Source organism: Saccoglossus kowalevskii, chromosome 9 (genome assembly GCF_978046115.1).
Source record: "Saccoglossus kowalevskii chromosome 9, keSacKowa6.1, whole genome shotgun sequence".
NCBI lineage: Eukaryota > Metazoa > Hemichordata > Enteropneusta > Harrimaniidae > Saccoglossus > Saccoglossus kowalevskii.
The window spans coordinates 17,438,767-17,457,921 of NC_140649.1; the positions used below are offsets into that span (position 1 = coordinate 17,438,767).

Sequence of the window (19,155 nt, forward strand, 5' to 3'; positions counted from 1 at the left end):
TTAAGTGTGTGATAACTTTGAGTACATTGGCTCATTTGAGCTGGTAGATGTTGAAGTAGAATTTGAAAAATCAGAATCAGCAAAATAATTGTTCACGGTTATGAAATGTCAGTCATCTCACAGTGCATGTTAATATTTCATGTAAACGATGTTTACATAATGTATACGCCACAGGACCCATATAGGAGATGTTTAGTTGCAACTGTGGTGCTTTAGAAGAGAAGACCAGAAAAACAACATAATGCTCCAGATGAAAGAGCTCCACGAATATAGAAAAATACAATTTACAGTTTTTTTTAATATAACTTGTCATTAGTATTAAATAGTCCACCATCTTGATTCTCCAGCAAAGAATTATGGGTAAAATATGACATGAGTTACTGTTGTGTAATATTTTGAAACTGATTACACATGTTGTTGAACCGGTCTTCACCTCTAAAGTGAATTGACAGATACCTTTAGCCCCAACAATCAATTACCGATCAATTTTGATGATTTTTGTCGTACTTTACACTACCAACTGTTTCCGAAAATAAATGACTTTTCACTGTCCCATATGTGAAAAAATCGCCAAAATTATCGGTAGATCCAATCATAACACGCTGATAGAATGCAGCTACATTGCCATTACATTTTTGTAGGCTAATGCATACACAACATTAACCAGCATAGTCTTTCTCTATTAGTTACAGATATAACCAAGAAACTGAGAAACAATATACCAGTTCCTTTTGATTAACGTTCCAAATAAGATCTCAATCAAACTGTTTTCATTACGACATACAATCTCATAATGTACATACATATATATGTACTTGTGATACAGCAAAAATTTTTGTTTACATTAAGTCATACAAGAACATGTGCAAGTGTACTAGCATACACAACAATATTACTCGTTACAAAAATACCTTGAAAACAATCAAAATTATGAAATTAATAATACAGTACAAAATTAGAAATGCTATTATATCATTTTGAAAAATTAAGTGCTTAAGTTCTTAAATTTTTATTCAATAAATAAGAAAAGTATGTTTGCAATAATGCACTGTTATTTCCAGTGTCACCTCTGACAAGAATGATTTTGTAGGAAACTCAAATGAAAATGCAACCTGGAACACGAGCTGGATCAGATTATTGACGGCTTCGGAAGATAGGTCAATAGGAAAAGAAAAGGCTGTAGGTGACAGCTGTTTGTGAAGACACAAACCAACATATTTTGTTTATAGAATGTGAATTTTCTTTTACCAAATTGAAAATTCCTCAACTATAGCAAGATATATTTCAAGACAAGGAATCACAGTGTGCAATATAGTTCCATGATAGAAATCTACTTGAAGCAAGAGTTGAGTAACAATGTGTGACGAGATTGAAAAACAGACAGAGGTAAAACCATTGTAACATGTGATACACACAATATAGTATACATTACACCACATTACAATATTAAATATCATGAATATAGATTAATCAATCATGGATTCCAATAACCCTTGATTTTAAATATGGCTACAACAATGTATACCACTTTCACCACATAGCATACTAGTATTAAATTCAGTTTGCAGCCTGAATTTGAATACGACTTCAAGGCCCCTCACTCATAAGTAATTCAAACCCTGCCCTTTCCCAATTTGAATTTGAATTATATATGCCCATCTTTACATTGGAGGTGGATGGGTTAAAGTTCAGGTAAGGGGCGGGTGGGGGACATAGATTTGAAATTCTTCTCAGAAAGATACCTTCTAGGATTCATAGTGCCCTCAGTATTCATACCAAAAATTCTTTTGTTTTTCTGACATTCAGAGAACACATTGAAATGAGCCCTGTTTACTATTTTGAGTTGACTTTTGCAACAAGTAATTCTCACTTTTGTTTTATAGCTTGATTGCATCTGCTATCTATCAGCCTTGATATATGATTTATCAATCTGAATTGGTGGGCATGTGAGAACAATTTGTCTTCCCTTTTCATTGATTCGGGAAGAGAAAGATTGTTTTTTGAACCATGGTTGTCGTCAAATGTTAAAATGGCTTTGCTTGACAACACAACACACGATTTACTCATGGATGTATAATTCTGCTAAGAAATGAAATTTATTAGCAATGTTTGAAATGAATATTAATTTTAGATCTCAACCACTAGTACTTATTTTCATTGGATTGTATTCTGCAACTGTTAATTGGTTTCATTAATTGATTGATAAATACTTTTTATAATGCTATGTTCTTCACATTTGTCAAGGGGCTAAACTATAATGATGACAAGTTTGTATATTGTTTGATGAAATTTGGAACTTGATGTACATGGAAGGTTACAATGTGACCAGGTATGTCTACGATGTTGCTTCAGAACAGCATTTGGAAAAAGAAATTTGTTAGTTTGCCGTTTTGAATCAGATTCAAAAAACATGGTCATATGATTTACATTCTCCCATGTTACATGAAAATCCATCCACACATGTATGAGACCCAGCTTCAGAAGGCAGCTTCATTTACATATATTTATATACTATAGGTATACTGACAGGAGAGTGATAACCTGATAGAAGTGGTACGTAATGTGGTGACAAAAGCAACAATGGCAGTGAACACTATGTTTTGTTTCTGATTGCAAGCACAGGTACAAAACAGGTTTACGATAAAGAATCATATTTTGATCAGAGATATTTCTTTGTTTTAGCATCTTCTTTAATCTTCCATATCATTAGCTGCATACAGGATGCAGCGTCCTCCTTGCTGTCATGACCACCAACTGCAAAAGACAATCAAAAGTTATCAAAATACTACCAAATTGAGGATGATTATATTCATGTGATTTTATAAGTGTCCATGCTATTAGAGTTCTTATCAACGAAAGCTTGGAAAGCTCTTGTGTGCTGAAGTGAAGATATATCACAGAAAATATGAAAAAACTAAAATTATCATAAGCTTTTTGTACATCTTAGTTTTGTAAAACGATTTTCAAAATAACAAGATCATAGACTGTGGTACAGTGTATGGAGGAATGGATCAAATGTGAACAAGATGCAAAGATGATGCGGACATATTCAACCCAAACTGTCTTACTTCACTGTGGGTTTTTGAGTGTGAATCACAAGTTTATTGCTTTCACGAAGTCCTCGTGACATTATTTCAATGCTACAACAGTTATAAATACATCTCCTACTATGCATATTTACCGGGGGTATGTCTTCTTGCATAATTAATGACATTACTTAATACGTAGTAAAGTCATTCAAAATAAAGTCTATTGGTTAGTATAGTAGATGTTGCACTTCATTTTTAAAAATATCGCAGAATAAATGAGTCACAAATGTTCAAGGAATTTTTCTCCCATGGTGTCACATGCTCAGTAGATCAAAATGTAAAATGAAATTCCCCTCCTCCAATAAAACTGCATTCATGATATTATTATTTGATGGTTTGAGTCAAAGAAACATGCAATATCTGAACAAAGAAATCATGCATTGGTACTTACCATCATTTTGTATTATTTTTTTGAGATAATCAGCCATCAATGTCCTCAAAGCTCTTTTGAAAGGCGGGCCTAATCTGTGTGGAAATACCAATGATGTGTCTATAACACTACTGTGAATCATCTGCAGGTAGAAAATAAGGTAGTAATCAATGTAGTGGTCAACAAGAGTTACCAGTCTGGCTTATTCATTTCACATTTACAGGTCAGGTTAGGTGAGGATGTTCTCAGGAAGAATATGGTCAGTAAGCCATTTTGAATGACCATTTCAAATGTAATGGATGAGTTCTTGCAGTTTACTCACTTATGAAATCACATACCTTTAATGCCAGCAAATCACTCTCCAAGCTATGTCCAATTAATATTGTATCAGCACTGAATTTATTTAATAATACAGCCTGTACATCTTGTAATACAGTGTCAACTGATTCCAAGTCCTCTTCAGTTATACCACTAAATCTATAGAACAAAACACAAATCATTCTTAGCATTGCGCATTCTTGTACACACCCACAATATCATGGCTGTACATGCCAACAATGTTATGGCTGTACACACCCACAATATCATGGCTGTACACACCCACAATATCATGGCTGTACATGCCAACAATGTTATGGCTGTACAGGCCCAAATATGATTACATATTAAAGCATATGACATGGCATAGCTTGGATTAAAATCATGACAGGCGTTACAAAATTATGTAAATTAATCCTAAATAGAGACAAAAACATGGCTAGCAGTCAGAAATAATAAATCAGCTCACAATAATAAACACTTTGCATCTACATCCATGTATGTCATATATTGAGTTCGGGTGAAATCAATCTAGTCATTTCAGAAAAAAAAAATGTCAAAAATGACATGACTAACAAAAACAGTGTTACTGAAATTGGTGGCCACTATTCTAAAAGTAATCATGAAACAAAACAGAAAATTTACTTTTTATTTTACATTTTATGTACAAATGTAAAAGACTGGCCAATCTAACTGTTATGAAAGGGCTAGGTGACAGAATCAGCATAAATTGCATGCTGGTAATGGTTGACAAAGTGGTTATAGTTCAATATTTGGTTATATATACTAGTAGATGCTATACTGGGCATGAAATTAAAGCCCCTGATAGGGCTTACCTGGTATTGTGGTCTATAACTGGATTTAAAGGTTTCACAAAAGTATCATATACTTCATCAAAATCAGAATCAACTACAGTAACTCTGGTCAGTTCTAATCCCATTGTGGTATAACACTGTAAAAACAAATTACACAAAGATATGTGAGGTTAAAACTGTTGGCAATCACTGGGAAACATCAAATATAATACAAGCCATGCACGTCACAGTCCCTGTTAGTTATCAAATTTAAGATATATAGTTTTGTTTATAGTAATATAGCTGGAATATAACCATGTCAGGAATATGATTTTTTAACATTAAAATGATTGACATTTGTATCTGATCGTCAAAAAAGTACTTGTCCATATTGAGAGATATTGCTCTGGAACAGCATTCAAAATCAGCCATTTTGAATACATGTATATATATAACATGATGTATAACGAATATATAAAATTTGAATATAATCAGTCAAAGCATTTAAGAGATATGGCTCTAGAAGCCCAATCATTAAAACAAAATGGCCACCAGACAGCCATTTTGAATCCGATCTGAAAAATAAATGACGTGCATCAGGAACCTGTAATGTCTAACATATGTACCAAGTTTGAACGAAATCCATCCATAAATGCTTGATATTTTGGAAATAAAAATTCGCAACAGCCAAGGAGAGATCAATCATATGTATATATTAAGCATCAATATATAGCAAATTTGATCAAAATCCATTCTGAAGTTTTTGAGATTTTGCTACCCACCCAGGCACACGGACGAACGGACGGACGGACGGACAGACCAAACTTATTATTTACATCCTACACTTTCCTTTTATGTTTACATTAGACACAGAAAAAAAAGTGATATGCGATTGAAATAGGTCACAGGTCAGGCATTTTGGTTTGTTATATCACACTAAATTGTGACTAATAGTAGAACAAAATGTTTAATAAGGTTATCATGAGATACAACAAAGTAAGTCAAACACTGAGATCACATCAACTTCGCTGCAAGACGGTCGATATGATCAATTTCATAAGTGTAACTTCCAATCTTCATCAAATACCACATACAGGATAATGAAACTTACACACCCTTAATCAAATGATATAAAAAGAATTGAGAAATTTTACTAAATTGTAGGAATACATACCATTTCACAATCTAATGCATAGATTCCTGCATTGCCATCGTCAGGTGGAGATTTCATAATAGTTTTCATAAACCCATCTAAATTACCCACTTTATCATCATAAACATGAAGCTGTATCAGGAGGAAAATATCATATTAGGAGATACAATTTCCAAATAAGGAGTGTAGCTTACCATAATAGGAGACACAATTTCCATTAAGGAGTGTACCTAACCATATTATTAAGAGGTACAATTCTCAAATAAGTATATCTTACATATTAGGAGATACAATCTCTAAGTATATCTTACCATATTAGGAGATACAATCTCTAAATAAAGAGTACTTTACCATATTAGAAGATACTGTCTACTAATAAGGCTTATAATTTTTAAGAAGTAAAAATAGAGAATAGAGGTCTATATACACTTCTTTCATATGCAAATTAGTTAACATTTGAGCATTTATTAAAAACTTAGAATTGAAATCATCATCACCATCACATAATGAACACCTCTGATTGGCTTCCGCACAGCAAATGTTATATAAAACACTGTCAAACAAGAAGTCTTTTAGGTGAAGACCAATATTCACCATTTGAAAATATCATATCCAGATATCATGGACTGTGATACATACCTTACCAACACAGCATCCTTTTGTGCTAGAATCACCTTGACAACACGAATATCGGCTCTCAATAACACCACCAACTAAATACAAAAAAATGCAAGTCATGATATAGGTGTAACTAAGTAAGATGCTGCTTTACACAACATGACATGACATGCAAGTACCATGAAAGTTGTACTCTGAGATACTGTGAAAGCATTTAATTTCCATTTTTTTTGGAGCTAAAGTCAACTTTAGGCACTACAAAATAGTAGGCCCTACAGAAATCTTAAATGAGGATGAATTTTTAATTTGAGTTAGTTATACATTTGGTCACATTAACTACAGTAATATATTTATGGTGGAAACTAACCAACCAATCAACCATTGGACAGCATATTGTTTTTCCCTGTCAAAATTTTGCTGCATTTTGCACCTTTTCAAATATATTTAGATAATTTCTTTCTTATTTTTTGGATTGAATGGACATCATTTCCTACCATCTGCAGGTTTTGATCAAAATATTGAAAAAAAATCTGAAGATTATGCTGGTTTATTTTGTGACTAAATTTGACTTTCAGTGTTCTGTTCAAATGTTTAAGGAAATTATTTGATTTGGTTATGCCATTCTGGTTCTGTCACAAAAAGTTCACATTGTATGATGTTAGAACGCTTGCATGTCATTATTGATACAGGATGATCTGATGTGAACAAGGAGGAGGAGGAGGAGGGGGAGGGGGAAGACTCACCTCTGTTTTTCCATAATCTTCCCCAATGATAAATGCATTCTTCTTTTGTGATATAATGTCCACCAGGTCGAACAAGATACGTCTTACCACATCGTGAGCAGATTTTCTGATTGCCTGCAAATAAACACATGATGAGCTTCTTGTTAGTTGAAAATAGAACAAGATGTGTAGCAGGTCTCCCTGAAACAGAGGGACAGAATTCACCAGATCAGGAGACAAACATAAGTCATTCTACATGTCCAACAGCAAAATATATGTTCATTTTGAGGGTTGGTTGCCAATGTTTAAAAAAGATTTGACTTTGTTTTATTTCATATAAAGGGGAATATTAAAGTTTCCTGGTACGGAGATGTTTTGTTTGTTTACACCTTCATTGGGAGATTAGTCAAAAATAAAAAGCAGTGATGGATAATAAGTGATTGCAGGGTACATAGTCCCTGGTATCAACAAATATAGAAAATTGAACAAGATCAGTTAATAGGGCATGTCAAAGATAAACTGAAACAAAATGGCCACCAGTAAGCTATTTTTGAATCCAATCTGAAAACCAAATGACGTGTGTCAAAATGGCTTAGAGAGAACACTGGTAATTTACGGATGTCCCAAATACTTACTGTCATTTGACGGTGCTTTGTTTTTCATCTCTTTCATAATGACTGCTGTTCCTGGTTTATCTGGTGATGATCTTGGATATCCATTTTCTTGTAATTGTTTTTCAGTTGCCAAATAAGGCTTTAGCTTTTCATACAATTCAGCACCTACAAAATAACATAGCAAAAAAAGAAAAGAAAAGATTTTCATGTTTCTGGTCATTTCGCAAATTTTTTTCTATTAAATTCTCTGTCTAGCCACTTTAAAATTTGTAACAGAGAGTAAAGTAACAAGAACTATATTTTAGATATCTGGGAACTTATTTTTCTTCTCTCCCAAGAAACTTCAGACACTTCTCTTCCACCATGTTGTCAATTTTTGGCAGGAAGAATAAATCTGCTATAAATACTTTCAGGCCTCATACCACCAATTATAGACCCTAAAATCTTATGACTGTTGTTAGCCAATTGGCAGAGTTAGGGTTCACTTATATCAATTACTTCAGCTGTTAGACTAGTGTGTGAAGCTATGTCAATAGTGCCAGTGTCCTATAGATCTGGGCAACTATCGGTTAGACAACAAAACTGTTTGTTTTCCTGAGAAACTTGAAGTTAGAAAGGCTCACATTCACAGTACAATTTGTTGAGGTTTTTAGCAGTCCAGCAGGTGATGTGATAAAATCCATTTTGTAGGAGTTTGAGAACACATGTTTTACTGGTCAGAATTGTAATACATACTTGTGATTCGATTTTTATAACCTGTTTTTTCAAGAAAACCTCACTCAAACACTAACATTGTTGTCTATTGAAACCAAATGAGTAGTCCATTTATGAGACAATCAAAGATTCAAGCATAGAGACATACACACGTGTGGACGTACAATGTGCTGAGAGGTCAACATAGTCCAGTCAGACTCAATTAGCCATTGCTGTAAAAAACAGGCCCATAAGCAAGCTACATGTATATGAACTGACAAATAGAGCAAGTCTACATATGTTTGGGTTTCATGTGAAACAGGTACTCCTAATTAAAACAATGACTACATTTGTACAACTGTTTATGTGATGTGTGCATCACATTACAAGCTAAGGCTTGGCACTTACCTGAAAATTTGTAATTTTCTTGACTCTGATAGGAAGACCTATGTACTGTAAATGTAGTCTGTGTAGCTCTTTTCCCAGCAAGCACTGCTTCATGTGAAATATATTTTTTTTGATTACCATTCTTATCAGGTGATATTTTGTTGTTTAAATTTGCTGGCTGCAGTTTTCGTAATCTCTTCACAGTGTTTATACATAAATTCAAGTAGACATTTCTACCTGTACTTCTTTCATACATGGCCTTCTCTTCTTTTAAAGCCTGTTTAGTTAAACATGAATTATCCATCAATGACATTGTCAGATAGCCATGCATATGACATGCATAGGTCATGAGTCACCAAGCATGTGACATGCATAGGTCATAGATCACCAAGCATGTGACATGCATAGGTCATAGATCACAAAGCATGTGACATGCATAGGTCATGGATCACCAAGCATGTGACATGCATAGGTCATAGATCACCAAGCATGTGATATGCATATGTCATGGATCGCCAAGCATGTGACATGCATAGGTCATGGACCACCAAGCATGTGACATGCATACATGTAGGTCATGGATCACAAAGCATGTGACATGCATAGGTCATGGATCACCAATCATGTGACATGCATAGGTCATGGATCACCAAGCATGTGACATGCATAGGTCATGAATCACCAAGCATGTGACATGCATAGGTCATGGATCACCAAGCATGTGACATGCATAGGTCATGGATCACCCGACATATGACATAGCCAAGGGTCACCAAGCAAAAGACAGAGCAAAAGAGCAAATTATACATTACAAAGCACATGACATAGCCAAGCCATTGAATACATAACTGAATTGTAATCTCACCCTAGCATACGATTCTTCCTCAGTTTTACAGAATTTAAGGCATTCATCAATAAATACATTAAGATATCTTTGTCTGATATTTGCAGGAACTTTGCTGCCATACTCCACAGGAATTGTTGGCCGAGGATTCTTACAAGTTATCTGTAACAACAAAACAGAATATATGAATGGTGTGTTTTAGTTACCGATTGGATCAACATGGATAAATATTGTGTATATTTACTGCAAGCTTTTCATTAACACTAAATTATTGAGTGAATGTAAAGAAATGCCTAAAATTGGAATCAAGTAGGGCAGGCCTAAACCCAAATAAAGTTTTTGGTCAGTATGCACACCATCAAAAAAAGTGTGAGCCAATCTTTAATTCGCCACTGCACAGTGCTCTATGTTGGTAATTTTAACAACCACAAAAAATAATCTCAACGCTCCGTTTATTAAATTTTTTCAAGGCCTCAAGACAACACTGAGACAAATTTATAAGTTGGATTGTGAGATTTATCAAGAAAATCACATGTGACTAAGAAGATAAATTCCTTGAAATGTTGTTAGCGGGTAAACCCACACTTGTCCTTTTGTTTTTATGTAGATAGTAAAGCATTACACAATTGTTTTAATATTTGTATATAATACTATAACATTTATACTTACTGCTTTGGGTATATGTGCTTTTCTTTTTTCATTTTTAGGATTTGATTTTGTTAATGTCTGTGATGGCGATGGTGAAGGCTTCGGCATATGAGCCATACGTTTCTTACTGCCTGTGTTATCAGTTATAACGTCTTTATATCCATTAGTACTACCTGGTGCACCTAATGAGCTAGCTGTACTACTTGATGCACTCGCTGAGCTGGCTGTATTACTACTTGTTGATGCCTGCTCACTCAACTGTTTTTGTAAAGCTAGGTACCTATTATGACATACTTGCGCTGGACTTGGTTGAAAATGTGGCCTGGCAACAACCTTTTTCAACCTAGTCTGCAAAGAACAAAGTTATAAAAAATAAAAAAAAAATAAAAAATTATGCTTAGCCAAGGTGATTAATACTAATTTGTGAGTGTCAACAAAGCCAATGTGATTACAACCTGTTGGTGAGTTAACATGTGAGTGTCAACAAAGCCAATGTGATTACAACCTGTTGGTGAGTTAACTGTGAATGTCAACAAAGCCAATGTGATTACAACCTGTTGGTGAGTTAACATGTGAATGTCAACAAAGCCAATGTGATTACAACCTGTTGGTGAGTTAACATGTGAATGTCAACAAAACCAATGTGATTACAACCTGTTGGTGAGTTAACATGTGAATGTCAACAAAGCCAATGTGATTACAACCTGTTGGTGAGTTAACATGTGAATGTCAACAAAGCCAATGCGATTACAACCTGTTGGTGAGTTAACATGTGAATGTCAACAAAGCCAATGTGATTACAACCTGTTGGTGAGTTAACATGTGAATGTCAACAAAGCCAGTGCGATTACAACCTGTTGGTGAGTTAACATGTGAATGTCAACAAAGCCAATGTGATTACAACCTGTTGGTGAGTTAACATGTGAATGTCAACAAAGCCAATGTGATTACAACCTGTTGGTGAGTTAACATGTGAATGTCAACAAAGCCAATGCGATTAACAAATCCAATGTGATTACAACTTTTGTTGAGTTTTAACAAACCCAATCTGATTACAACCTGTTGGTGAATATGTTGGTGAGTTTTAACAAATCCAATCTGATTACAACCTGTTGGTGAATATGTTGGTGAGTTTTAACAAATCAAATCTGATTACAATCTGTTGGTGAATGTTGGTGAGTTTTAACAAATCTAATGTGATTACAACCTGTTGGTGAATGTTGGTGAGTTTTAACAAATAGAATGTGATTACACCCTGTTGAAGAATATGTGAATATCAACAAAGTGGAATTCATTTTAATGCAATTTAACAGATCACCAACTGGTATATGTCAGCAGGCAATGTATCAAGTAAATGACTTCACTGTTCACGAGATACTTATATGTATGCTCAACAAGTTTGAAACAAGCATTTGAAATTAGTTATGTATAACTCCTACTTACTGTTTCATGTCTGGCGTGATGTGCCAGTCTTTGCTTTTTATGTAAGTTACCAATAACATCACTGTCAATGATTTCTTCTTGTTTGTCAAAATCAGTGTCTGAACTCTAGAAAGCAATTCATTCGCCATAAACATTAGATCTTTGATATTCACAAATGGCGGGCAACTCCCAAAATACCACAACAAATACAAAAATATTCCGCTATAGCCAAAAATAATTTGCACGTTGCTGGAACGAGTTAGTTGAAAGATGATGGTACTTTGGTATTTTCATTTGTAGGGAATTTATATGCTGTGGGTTGGAAAAACGAACAGGCGATGTACTGAGACTTTGAACGTTTGGAACATTTGACAATTTTACGGTTTGTTGACCTCAGGTGACACGCAAGAGCTCAAGCGATAAATGCACAAACGCTATTTATTCGGGAATCAGGAATTATGGGTGCAAGCAGGAACACAGGGGTCTAAGCTAAGACCATATTGCATAATACCTGTATAGTTTCATTGGTTCAGGTAGGTCTGGCCATGGCAACCCTCGCGGTGAAAACAAAGACCAAAAACTCGCAGAAAACGGTACTTTGCGATGGTTGTTGAGAGTCCCCTGAACAGTGTAACAAGATTAGCCCTACGTGTGTAACATATATAAATTTGGTTGTTCGGGATTACTTCAAAGTTGAGTTTGTGTTGTTTTCTCGAGTTTTCACCGGCTCCACCGGCGTTCCACAGCAGCGCGCACAAAGCCCATAGAAATACGTGGTACAGTGGTGCGCGTCTTAGCAACATAGAACGTTCGTGACGTAGCTCCGCCCCCGAGGATATTGTTGAACATTTTATGCTATTTTCTGTTAACTGGGCAATCAAACTATGTGACAATTATGAGTATCGTAAGAACTATTAATTCGCGGTAGTAAAAATAATTATTTTTTGGAGTGAGCGAATTAATAGGATACAAATGGAAATTATTTTTTTTCAGGTGAGTAAATTAATAGGATACATTTTGATCAGTTCAATTTGAACTCGTTTTCGCCAATTTAATAGTGATCAAGATGTTCTTTCGTGTCATTGGGTGGTTTAGGGACTGTGGCTAACAAGAATCATCACAGGGAAACCGTGTGAATGGCAGGCAACTCAACCAAATGTCACGCACCACACCTCACTCGAAATGTTATTTTCTAGCCATTCAATTGGTTGCGAAGAAGACAAGATGCCAATCACTGGTACTTGCATGCAGATGCTACAAACCAGTAAATCCAATATGGCAACAATGATGATATGACAGAAAAATATCCAATTCCCTAAAATCTGTATAAATATAGGAAATAAAGCACTTTAAAATGACAATGTGGTCATCAAACCTTGTGACCAATCATAAAAGTCATGAGCACAATCAAGCTTCAGCCTCCCATCCCAATACAAGTTTCCTATAAATCTTGTCTTCTCGTAAGGCCACACCGACTTAATTTTATGGATGACATCCGCGTGCACATTAGTTTGAGACTACCTCAAAGCCTGCCAATTTTGTCGTAAATGATCTTCTGCACATGCGTATTGTGTTGCCAGGAATTCTAACATGGCCACCATGCCACCAAAATACATGAGCATAGAAGATCAGAAGAAAAATGGAGGGATTGTTGTAGACTGGTACGCAATTGACGTTGGCCCGGGAGATGTGATGTTTACACAGCTATAAGAGAGATTGGTAGTGGCAAGCAAGTTTCGCCCAGACAACTTTGAGGACATATTGTCCAGAGTGGCTGTCCTGCGTTTCTTCTGCAATGATGAGAGAAATGGGAGAGGAGTGGAGGCGTATGGTGGCCTAAAAGTCAGTCAGGCGACAAGTCAGTTCGGTTGCTATGTCTGCATTGAAGCCGACAAAACTGCAACAAAAGCAGAGGAAGCTCCTCGGCCAAAATCCGCTTTTGAGATGAAGAAAAGTTTCTTATTAATTTTTATTTCATTTTCTGATTTTGACAAGTTGCTTGCACACAAAGTCAGTATTATTTTGATCATATGACAAATTTTCATATGCAAATTTTCTACATCCAAATTTTTGTTGGTGTTTTTTTTTTCAATATCGAGCCTCTTATAATTTGTTACATAGTTGAAGTCTACACTTAGTCTATCTGAAGTGTCACTTTAAAAGCTGTAGTTTGAATGTCAAAGAAGTTAATTTCCAGGTTGCTGTTGACAAACTTATTGTTCATTTTTAATTCAATTTTTTTTTCAATACAACACAGTTTTTCCTTATTTAATATTTATTTATTTCTTGTTGTTTTTATGATACACTGTGTTCTGTAGTTCAATTCATAATTTTTATACCAGTTCCGTAGTCCTGTGGTTTTAGCAGCATTATTTTTTTAGCAGTTTTTTTTCTTCTTCGCCCTATCGCATTAGATTTGGGGTCTCCAGAGGATGTCATCCATAAAATTAAATCAGTGTTGTCTAACGAAGCACTTCTATGTCGTAATGGATGACACGTAAGGCTGATCAAAGCGACGATGACATTTTGATTCGTAGTCATCCAAAAAATTATGGTGAGATTTTAAAGTACTCGCGACAACAAATAATGATCATTACTTTCATTCAAATATGTCATTTTGTTGTCTCAGATGCACTATACTAGTATCATAAGAGGGTGAAGTTTTAAAGAAATGGTGTATTAATCTTTTCATGTGATCAGGGATTTTTTTAAACAAGGGAACAGGGGTGCAGCGCCCTCATGATATATCCTCTGGCAACCATGAAATTCTGATTGACCAGGGATCACATGTGGCCACAGTCTTCAACTGTGACCTGTTTGATAGTAATTTTGGCCCCAAGGAAGCCATAGAATGCTCCATTTTAACTTAGAATTATCAAAAACTCCACACCCTGGTAGAGAGAACCCTATCTCTCCCACTTGGTGATGCAGCTGAATTACAGTGCTCCCTCTCGCAGGTTTTTTGTAGGAAAATCCCCGATATGATGTCTTCATAATGAATTACTGGTAGTCTATACTACCCTATTCAGGACATGCCTGCCTGACTACTGACTGCATATTTGTGATGATTTATTCGCGTTAGCTTTCTCACAACACAACACAACAACAAATTTTGATCTAATATAAAGTATATGGAAACTTACCTTTCGCTTCTCACATTTTTTCGCTTTTTTATTTGGTATTTCATTGAATATATGTAAACATTCTTCATATGTATCATGATCGGAAAGACTTTCTACATCGCTATCACGTAGTTCAGCCAAATATCCAGCATCGCTTTCTGACGACACTATAATCGGATCATCGTTTATAACCAAAGCACCACTGTCATCACTATCTTCACCAAACAGATCAAAACTTGATGGTTTTTTAGTGTTTTTCTTGTCTTTTTTTCTGTCAGACTTGCCAAAGTCACTATCAGATAAGTCCAACAGAGATTTCTTCTGAGACTTGGAGTGAGGTGTTTTATGATCTTTCTTTGTTTTGTCTCCTGATTTCTTGCGAGAACTTTCTTTATGGGACACTACATCACTATCAGATGACAAATCAAATGGATCCTTTTTTGAGGACTTAGATTTCAATGTTTTTGAATCTTTGACAGTTCTTTTTCCTGGTGTTCCATGTGAACTTGATGCACCCTTCTCGACGACATCGCTGTCAGAGGACAACTCGAATGGGTCAAATTGTTTGGATTTATGAAGTTTAGAATTAATTCCAGTCTTAGCACCTTTAGTATGGACACTTTCAAATTTGTTTTTCTGTAAAAGTTTTGTTTTTTTACCGAGTGGTGTAATAGTTGATTTTTTCAATTTATTGTCAGTTTTGTGAATTTGCTTCTTGTGAGAATCACTTGATTTGCCAGCAGTGTCAATTTTAATTTTTTTACTGTAGAAATTAGATAGCTTATCTGATGATACTTCTAATGTTCTCTTATTTGCACCTTTGGTGACGTTAACATCTTTAGATATACCTCCGGTAGTATCATTTAAAACTTCCACCTTCTTTGCGTCTGTATTTTTTTCCGGAGATTTGTTCTTCTCCTGTGATTTTTTCTCTTGGCTTTTCTTCTCAGGCGATTTTAACTTGTGTTCTTGTTTGACATTGCTGTTTTTCAATTTATCTGGTTTTTCTTTTTTCTGATGGGAACTGTGCACCTTATCTTTACTTCCACTGGAAGACTTCTTTCCATGTCCTCCAGATATCTTGCCTTTACCTAGAGTCTTTGTATTCAATGATTTATCCCCATTTTTTAATTTCTTTTCCCCACTGTTACTTGACGTCTTCGTTTTGTCTTGCTTAACGATGCTTTTTTCTTTGCCTTCCCCACCATTACTAGACACTTTTCCTTTTCTTTCATTATCACCACTTTTCAGTTCATTTTTCCCACTGTTACTGGACACCTTTCTTTTATTCTTGAGTTTATTTATAACAGCACCAACATTGTTCACTGAAAGTTTATCAGTTTGTAACACTGCAACCTTGGAATTATGTTTATCTTGATCAATAACTAACTTCTTCTCCTCCTCGTCGTCGTCATCAGAGAATGTTGCCTCAACATCCAGTTCATTGAAGCAATTATTAGCAGCAGAAGCAGATTTCTTTGGTTTCAGATCTGTGCTATAGTTAACTAAAGGATCATACTCGAGATCATTGACTGGAGTAGCTCGATTGACACAATACTTATTTGACGAACTTTTCTTCTTGGGTTCCTTTTTAGAGAGAGGTGTAGGTGTGTATTGTGGAAAAGTATTGGAAGCGGGTGTGGTATTTGTAGTATTATCACTTGGAGAGTACTCTGCAGACTCACCAGATTCTTGAGTAAATTCACAATGTTCAGATTTGTTTTTTGTTGACTTAATCCCAGTTGGCACATATTCAGGGAAATCGTTTGAATTACTGGTGACCTCGTACCTTTCGGGCGAGTCACAGATTTGCTTATTGTCTTGTATTACTGTTGGACTGTATTGTGGAATGTTAATTTGATCATTACAATCTCCAGGTACATACTCTTCCTCCTTCTCTTGTACAAACGTTGATGAAGACTGGGAATATCCCTTTATCTTTGTGGGATCGTATTCAGGAAAATCATCCGCGTTTGATGGATATTCAAACTTAGCGGACTTGTGGGATTTAGGTGGGGAAACTTTATTATTAGTTTTTTTTATTGCTGTTGGGTTGTATTCTGGAAAACTTTTTTCAATTGTGGAAATGGATGATGCATTAGAAGATATTGTAGGATCATATTCCTCAACGTCTTTTGTCTCCTTCTTTTTATTGCATTCAGACAGAGGTGTGGGTACATAAGTGAACTTTTCAGGAGATACCGACTTGGCTGTCGGAGTATAATCACTTTTTGAGGAAGATTCGCCTGCTAAGTCTGCTGGGGTAAAGTCACCAAATACATCTTGAAGCAAATCACTTCCTGGTTTAGAATCTGGACCTGAAGCAAAGATATATAATAAGAACATTATCAAACCACTCCAAGTTATTCAATATCATGGTGGTCTTTACAGTTGTCAATATTATGTATCATAGTGAATACTTTGATGGCTACATGCTTCATCTCCTGGGGACTGGAATCATCTGTGTTATTTTACTTAGTTTTTAATATTACATGTTATGCCTGGTTGACTTTTTATTTCTGTGACACTATAGATGTACAATTAATTTGTACCATAATTATCATTAAAAGATGAAATATAGATGAAATTTTATTATATATTTGTTACTATTGTTTTCCATATATACTCTATACTGAAAACTAAATCCAACAATGATCTATCATAGACTAAAAATGTTGCAATTGTAAGCCATGCAACAATGTTTGTATAATAAAAATTTAAAAACACTAATATGCATTATTGTACCTATCAAAACAAGCAGTACATATGCGAATTAGAGAATTTCATTTTTTTTCGATCAAACAAATACTCAGTTGTGTGCCGTTTTCAGGTGATGATAAATCATAAAATTAAAAAAAAAAATTTCAATTAACTCATATCACAAAGTTGATTTACAAAAGGAAACAACAATATCAATAGTTGGCAGCTTTCCATTTAACCAACCAAGTATCGTCAATCTAACGTTTTGAATTAAGTTTGTTCATTATTTTTTGTACTTTTCATTATACACATTTTGTAATGACATTGACACGAATCTACGTACACACAAAAACAAACCTTTTTTTATGTGCCGAAAATGACAATAAGGTCTTTGACAAAACCCGTTTGCGTAGAAAGGACAGTCAACGCCACGAAAATACCCCTGCGATGAAAGCATGGCGTATCTTGCTTTTGTTATTCGTAGTTCATTGTCGCCATGGCTCACTGTGTCTTCTATATCACGTTTTTGTCTTCAATTTAGTAAATTCTTATTATCAACATTTCAGTTCTGTTGTGCATAACATCTTAGAGCGGCCATGTTGTGGCTTTTAAATAAGAACACCTAACTTCCTAATAAAACACTAGAAAGTATTTTCTATATCGTAATCAGAGTTATTTTATTTTAGTCGTTTTGAGTGTGAAACGAAAATCAAGTAAGTTTTGTTATTTTCGTTATTGCTCCGGATAATTTAATAGGTATAATAATAATAGGTTAGAAAATTTTACTACCTGTAATATGTAAATTGTGCTTCAGATGTTTGTCCACTGGGCTTCACATGGTCAGTTAGGGAGTCCCTGCATGTAAACAGCCATGACCTACCGGCATGACGGGAAAATAGGTTAACTGGATCTTAGATCAACTTGACAGGTAAACTATTTCTACGAAAATGCAATATTACAGTTATACTATATTATAGTCTCTAGTCGCACATGAAACGAACAAAACTCGCCGTTTGGTAGTTTCTTTGCTCTGTCGATACTGCCAGCATTATAAGCGCGTATTTGTCAAATGACGATGTCTGCAGTGCAGACGCCTTGACAAAGGACCGCGCTATAAACAATCACATACTATGGGGACGCTACTCCGTGCTTTTGTGCTGACTCGTGAATATAGCGGTCGAAATACAGTGCTCACAAAAACATTGAAGTTCTAGTTGGTTGATGACTCTTATACATTTTTTATTCTCGTAACCGACAATTTATAAAAAAAAGTTGTGTGATTCAGTTGTAACTTTGTAGCACAACCTCTCTCTTCCATTATCATTTATACCATGTGATACTGTGACTGTGTTTTGTGTTAAATCTGTCTGCATCTCAATATTTCTATTTGGGTTTTGTATACTGTGATATCCGTGGAGCTGCAGTCAATGCACTCAAAACTAAATGCTTTTCTCTTAGAACTGGTTGTAAGCAATTCAAATTTCATTTTCAAGGACATTAGCACTGCTTTTTAAAAATGCATGTTGTAATTTGCATAATCCTGCTAGTATGGATAACATTTTCCATATTAGATTAATCAAAACATCACAGTTGTTTCATCCATGTGCTGTATACAACATGTGCAAAATTCATTTTTTATTTATACCAAAATCCGCAAACTC

General features: G+C 35.0%; 1 protein-coding gene across 1 annotated transcript; it reads right to left on the bottom strand.

Moving 5' to 3' along the window:
* Positions 1-748: 748 nt before the first annotated feature.
* LOC100372740 (uncharacterized) lies at positions 749-18,119 on the bottom strand. The gene is made up of 14 exons (XM_078013853.2): positions 17,852-18,119; positions 14,816-17,112; positions 11,694-11,798; positions 10,272-10,598; positions 9,624-9,764; positions 8,780-9,035; positions 7,700-7,843; positions 7,086-7,199; positions 6,364-6,437; positions 5,746-5,856; positions 4,614-4,729; positions 3,798-3,936; positions 3,481-3,601; positions 749-2,754 (listed from the first exon to the last, which is right to left on the bottom strand). The coding sequence occupies exons 1-14, from the start codon at positions 17,949-17,951 to the stop codon at positions 2,660-2,662; spliced, it is 4,140 nt and encodes a 1,379-aa protein (XP_077869979.1). The 5' UTR covers positions 17,952-18,119; the 3' UTR covers positions 749-2,659.
* Between the last annotated feature and the right edge of the window lie 1,036 nt (positions 18,120-19,155).

What these genes read in the sequence shown, in the direction of transcription:
- LOC100372740 (XM_078013853.2), bottom strand. Translation starts at nt 17,951, where the DNA reads ATGCTTTCATCGCAGGGGTATTTTCGTGGCGTTGACTGTCCTTTCTAC. An exon ending in CAAAGCACCGTCAAATGACA is followed by an intron (nt 7,200 to 7,699) that starts GTAAGTATTTGG and finishes GTTTATTTGCAG; the next exon opens with GCAATCAGAAAATCTGCTCA. An exon ending in ATGCATTAGATTGTGAAATG is followed by an intron (nt 4,730 to 5,745) that starts GTATGTATTCCT and finishes TTGTTTTTACAG; the next exon opens with TGTTATACCACAATGGGATT.